Source organism: Nicrophorus vespilloides, unplaced genomic scaffold (assembly GCF_001412225.1).
Source record: "Nicrophorus vespilloides isolate i.1.1-1 unplaced genomic scaffold, Nicve_v1.0, whole genome shotgun sequence".
NCBI lineage: Eukaryota > Metazoa > Arthropoda > Insecta > Coleoptera > Silphidae > Nicrophorus > Nicrophorus vespilloides.
The window spans coordinates 1-6574 of NW_017096459.1; the positions used below are offsets into that span (position 1 = coordinate 1).

General features: G+C 33.6%; 2 protein-coding genes across 2 annotated transcripts; both read right to left on the reverse strand.

Annotated features, from left to right (window-relative positions):
- Positions 1-725: 725 nt before the first annotated feature.
- Positions 726-1346, reverse strand: LOC108557064 (procyclic form-specific polypeptide B1-alpha-like; the record flags this gene model as incomplete). The annotated part of the gene is made up of 1 exon (XM_017913451.1): positions 726-1346. A coding segment is annotated over exon 1 (621 nt), but the record flags the coding sequence as incomplete, so codon positions are not given.
- A 224-nt stretch (positions 1347-1570) lies between these two features.
- LOC108557065 lies at positions 1571-6574 on the reverse strand. The gene is made up of 4 exons (XM_017913452.1): positions 6472-6574; positions 5910-6257; positions 3135-3405; positions 1571-1693 (listed from the first exon to the last, which is right to left on the reverse strand). Exons 3-4 carry the CDS (start codon positions 3387-3389, stop codon positions 1586-1588), a joined length of 363 nt encoding a protein of 120 aa, XP_017768941.1. The 5' UTR covers positions 3390-3405; positions 5910-6257; positions 6472-6574; the 3' UTR covers positions 1571-1585.

The following is a 6574-nucleotide window of genomic DNA, read 5'->3' on the forward strand; positions in this document are numbered from 1 at the left end:
TCTGTTTTTCGTTTTTATGTTCATTAGAGTGGAAATAAAGCCTTGTTCACAAAGGTAGGTTGTTGCAAATTGCAGCAATTTTTTTACCGCCTCCTCATGTGCAATTTTCAAAGCCTTTGCAGCCTTTGACAACCAAAAAGACGACAGATTTACTTTGGTCTCAAATTGAATACGTGTTTCAGTATTGGATCGAAGTTCAAGAATTGCCTCTGCCAAACCTTGAAGTTCTTCTGGTATGTTAGTAATTTCACATTTAAAAGGATCTACAACCCAATTTACAGTTTGTACATCAAAATCTGGAAACTAGTCATAGAACCGCTCTCTGAGTTTGGTAAAATGAAATTAGAAAAATTTCCCTATTACCCAAAAAAAAAAATTTTTACCCCATTTTGGGTAATTTACCCCGGTTCCCCGACCGCTGCTCTAAATCGAACATGCAAAAACCCTAATCAGACAATCTAGATTCTAGAAGAAAAACATTCTTTCTAAAGCTAATAGCAAGTTAACATTACTGTTATTCAACTATTGAATAAAATCTCGTTTTTAGAGAAACACATTAGAAATGTATTATTGCTAAATTGATGATGTAATATTTATGGTTAAGCGCTCGTGGGACGCAGGTTGCTGACCCTTGTTGTAACTAATAAAATTACCGTTTCTTTTTTTGTATAGCAAGAGATAAAACTAAGTTTAAATTGATTTGTAGACCCAAACGTTGTACTTACGTTGTAAATTTTATATGGATCTAAAAACCGATTGCGCTTGACTTTGAGTCCGTAGAAGGATTCCTTCTGCTTCACCTCGACCTTCCCCTTCCTCACCAACGGCTTATACTTCCCCGAGACAAAATCCCACAACCTACTGGCGTTTTTATCTTTGCGCCTCCGGAGATCGTGCGAACTCAAGCTCTCTCTCAACTTCAATTTAGGCTCGTCCTGTTTTTTGGGTTTCGGTTCAGGTTTCAATTTTCGTTTGGGTTTCTTTGGTATCGGATCTGGGAGATCTTTACGTTTCGAATCTTTGGGTTTTGGATCTGGAAAACCTTTGGGTTTCGGATCTGGAAAACCTTTGGGTTTCGGATCTGGAAAACCTTTGGGTTTCGGATCAGGTTTCTCTATGACTTTCCGTTCAGGCGCGTCTTTGCGCTTCGAAGGATTTTTCTTTGGTTTCGGATCGGTTTTCCGGCCTCTCTGCCTTGGCAATTTCATTTCGAAACCGCCGCAGACGTTGTTGATGAAATTGGCCATGAAACCGGGCGAAGATCTATTCTTGCACAATTCACCATCGCTTTTGGTCGACTCAATCAGCGAATCGTTTCTGGTATTATTGGTTGAACTGCTGTTCATCGTCCCGCCTCATCTTCGTCAAATGCAACCGAACGCATTTCCCTCGACAACGATCAAAAACACGTGCATTACGTCACATTACAACTGACAACCGAATTGTCACATGCTCGATTCGAAAAAAAAAAACAACAAAATAAAAGCAATAGACGACAAAAGGCGAACTTAAATTAATGTAAAGAAAACTTACGGGATGCAAAATAATAAATAATGAAATTTCGAAGAGCAGCCAATAATACATTCTATATTTTAAGAGTAAAAGAACATACCCTGTAGTACTTAGTGTTAAGTGCATGATGGTCGTGTGCGTCAAGTATTTTTGGTGGAAGAGACTGGTTTCCATAAGTGCTCTTAAAATAAACTAGTTAATACTCTTTTTCCTACATGAGAACATATCAAAACGTTTGTAGAACAAATCATAAATTTTACTTTAATAAAGATATCAATTTATAGAACAAAATTTAAAGTTGTCGATACTTTTGACGTATTGAAAAAAAAGTTGAACATATGGAAAAGATTATGAAACAGTCCAGAAAGTTAGTCATGTTTTTGATACATTGAGAAAAAGTTGGCTGTAAAACTAATAAAAAAGTTTATGAAACAGTCCAGAAAGTTGGCCATGTTTTTGATACCTTGAGAAGAAGTTGGCTGTAGAACTTATAGAAAATTTATGAAACATTCCAGAAAGTTAGCCATGTTTTTGATACATTAAGAAGAAGTTGGCTGTAGAAGATATAGAAAGTTTATAAAACAATCCAGAAAGTTGGCCATGTTTTTGATTCATTAAGAAGAAGTTGACTGTAGAACATATAGAAAAGTTTATGAAACGGTCCAGAAAGTTGACCATGTTTTTGATACCTTGAGAAGAAGTTGGCTGTAGAAGATATTGAAAAGTTTATGAAACAGTCCAGAAAGTTGGCCATGTTTTTGATTCATTGAGAAGAAGTTGGCTGTAGAAGATATAGAAAAGTTTATGAAACAGTCCAGAAAGTTGGCCATGCTTTTGATTCATTGAGAAAAAGTTGGCTGTAGAAGATATAGAAAAGTTTATGAAACAGTTCAGAAAGTTGGCAATATTTTTGATTCATTGTGACTATAGAAAAGTTTATTAAAAGTTGACGATGCTTTTGACACATTGTAAGTAAATTGTCTGAAAAAATATACCAAAAGTAACGTTTTCAGACAAATCTATCACGAAATAAAATTGAAAAAAAAAGGAGAAATTCTCTTTCATATTCAAATGTTTCTATTGAATTGAGGTCGTGGAAGCATATATAATCAACACGTTCAATTATCGATGAGGAAAGCAATTGATTAATTTGTGCAATAAATGAATATTGATTAGCACATCGTTTAAATATGCAAAATTGAAGCCCAAAAACTTTCATTTATATAAAAATCAATTGATTTCAAATATTTGTTGATAGTAATGCATAAATAATACTATTATTATTATCAAATGCGATAAGTTTATCAAAACGTAGAGATTATTCAGAGTAATAGTAAAACATGGCAAATCAATGCGTTCATTCTAATCTAAAAATAGTCAACATACACAAGAATTTAACGGTTTAACATTAGCTTCTCGAATCGTCGACACATGTCGAAACAGTTTGCAATTCCGTCAATTAAAAAAAAAAGCAATTAATTCGCCAAGGACTCTTTTTCGCAACGTTTAATCCTTAATTGATCAAACGCATAACTAAACCGCCCACGCAAATTAAACATTATTCGGTCTACTACGACTATTCATCAATTTGTTGTTAATTGAATTAACAAAATTTCACTTACACTCGATTCGATTTTTTCAACTTTCTTCGCCTCTATCACCGGTTCCTCGATGGCCTCGATTTCCTCCTCTTCGGCTGCACCTTCATCCAGGGTCGGATAGATGCTGGCCGTCTTCCATTGCGATGGGTCCACCTGCCATCCGTAACCATTTCCATGCCAACCGTAACCATTGACAGCGGACGGAGGTTGTTCGTATTTTAAATTCGGGTAGGCGTTATTGTACTGCTCGAACTGGATGAACGTGCTCGGATACATGTTTTCAAAACTCTATCTGCAATAACATACAAAAATCAATATCAAAATAGTTCACAATTGGGACAAATGCAAAGGGAACATCGAATTAGATTCAAATTGCAGACATAGTTCGGATGTCTTTTTACAATTTTGTAAAATTTTCATTTTGAATAGATTATTATACAAATATATTTTGTCTACCAAATTCAATTCAATAAATTTATTACTGTAAATACACTCTTTTTTTTTTCAATGAGACTTCAAAATCCATCGACAAAAGTTTTTCAACAAATTCAATTCACAATACACATTTTCCTCTCTCTCTTCATTCGCGAAAATGTTTGTACTAAAAAGAAATGCAAACTGCGTCTTGTTTACTCCAATTGACAGGTTTCAGTCACGAGACTTAAAACTATACCATAAAAGTAAAACTAATAAACATACATTCGCAAGTCACTTATAAGAAATAATCATGAATCATTCGGTATAAACATTTTTAAGAATTGAAGCAATTTAAAGCTCAAATGTAACTGATTCATAAGTGTTGTTATTAAGATAAATTCACGTAAATATCCATAAGATTTTCTTTTTTTTATAAAGTTTTAGCAAATTTATAGTTAATTTACAAAAATTCATTAATCGAAAGTCAAAGTGTTGTTGAAAATTTTCTATTTGAACTCAAATTTATTTTATGAAATAATTTTGATATAAATAACGGACAAATTCAAAACTCTTCATTATGCAATTGATATTGTTGTGATTTCAGGTTGAAGACACAAATAACTTTCATTATTTATTCAAAGAGGTTTTGTATTGTTGTTAAATTAACAATAACATATCAATTACATTAAGGTTTTCGCAATTTCAATTATTGAGTTCCTTCGAGGCGGAGGAGACTGACCCAGATTTTCGTATGGAAGGAACCGGTCGGTGATTGAGCAAAACAATGCCGAAGAAAAAAGGCGATAACCTTGCGTCGGAATATGAACCATAATTAATATACTTAATGCTCGACCTTAAAAAGAAAATTACCTTAAAAGGTAACGAATATTCGTGTTCTACTTTATTAATAACAGATTTGCTGTTTAAGTTTTTTGTTGTTTTTTATAAAATTGAAATTGTTTCCATGGTTTTACTTAGCATTTGTTGTTGATTTTTTTTTATTGTTTACATTATTGAAATTGTTTCCATGGGTTTGCTTAGCTTTTATTGTTACTTAGATTACTAATCAATTAAAGCGTACATTTTGTTACATGATGTTTATGTTACAAAAACTAGTACGTGAGGGATTTACGTCTCAGTTTGTTGAGTAAAATTATGATATCATGTGGTGACATTGATAAACAAACTTAAAGTAACTTCTTTTTGTACTGTTTACTAAATAATGAGTAACTTGCTTTGATGATTTCACTTACAATTTGGTTCCACTTAAAACTATTAATCTATTATCGAAGCAAATATGAAAGAGAAATATTTTTTTGTAACTACTTTATGTTATAACAGCTAACTCGTGCGAGTTTTAAATAATGTTTATTTACACTATAGTAGTTATGATTTCACATAATGACAAAAAGATTGAACATTTTGTCAGCGTGTCAGTTTACTTATTGTGGTGTGAGTAAAGTTGTGAAATCATATTGCGTAATGTAATGATAAGAAAGATTATATTGTTTGTATACAACAATTCAAAAGGATTTAATCATTTCTTTCACTATTCAATTGTTTTCAAATTAATTTTAAAGAGAAACACAGATCTACTGAGATTATTAAAATATTGTTGAAGCAATTATTAAAGAGGAACACTTTTTAGATGTTCTTTATGTTATTACTACTAACTCACGTCTCAGTTTATTTATTCTGTAGTGAATACTGTTAACTTAAGAAACTCAATTAAATGAGTTAAAGACAATACAAATTATGTTTTATTAAAAAACACCCAATGCGTGGAAGAAATTGTTTTTCGATTAACAAATGTTAAAGAAGACACAGAGAAGCATTAATTTTATATTTTTCTGACCAGACTATTTTAATAAATTATTGGATATGGAAACATTGAGCAACCTTGGATGATATAATAACATAAGTGTAAAAACGTTAGCGTTAGTCTGTGTGAAGACGACTAAATCTCTTTTATGCGCAGACTGTTTCCTGTTGTTTTGTCTGTTTATTCTGGCGCCATTGAGAGGAGAAAAACACGTCTTCCTGTTGGGAATCAATGGCCAATGTAGGTCATAAAATGAGATTCCCTCTCCGAATCGATAATCGCGTGACCTTGACTACGAACATCCAGGATTCAGGTGCAAGGATCGTTGTAAAATACAACATTTTAATCAAGTTAACTGTTATCATCTGCTTCGCTTATCTAGACGTGTAGTTACGCAACGCGCAAGAAGTATTTTTGGGGCATCGAACCGTTTCATGGTAAAAATAGATGTTGTTGTTGATGACACGTCCCCAGGAGAACAACGACGTTTGCGACCTTGCAAACATCTATGGTTTATTTTTTAATTTTCTTGTGTCCCCGAAGAGATGCGAACTCACCTATTTTAATTACGAAAATGCGGAATTGCGGTATCCTGGGTGTAATTACTACTCTAATTCGCACGCACGCACATTTGGTTGGACACTTTCAATTCTGTGATGTCGATGATTCCACTGTCAGGACATCCTCGACGTGTTTTCTTTATACAGACGTCGCTCTTTTCGGTATCCTTTTTGATGATCCGAATAGCTTTGATTCACTGTTATTTCTGTTTGGAGCGGAGCATGTTTGCTCGCCGTCGCAGCTACTTCAAAGCCGAGGCACGCCGAGATCCTATATTCCGGCTAAAGTCGGATACTTTCCGAAGTCCTCCGCGATGACCTCATGACAAACGCTGCACCTTTCACCTGAAAATCGAAGAGAGAACCCATGACGTACGATGATTAACACCAGCTCCTGGGAATTAACAATTCTTAGATCACACTCGAAAGAATGCAGAACAAAATCTGCAGAAATAACTCTTCCATCATTCAACATTCAATTTGAAATATACGAAGTTTTAAGAACAAATATGTTAATGTTTGATCCAGTGTAATGAAACTCTTATCACGTCCTACTTACGTAAAGAATATATGCATTACATTTAATTTTGTTAGTGCAATAATTTTCAAGATTAATGATGATCAAACGCTTTTCTCTCGAGCAGTGTAAATATTTTGGATTC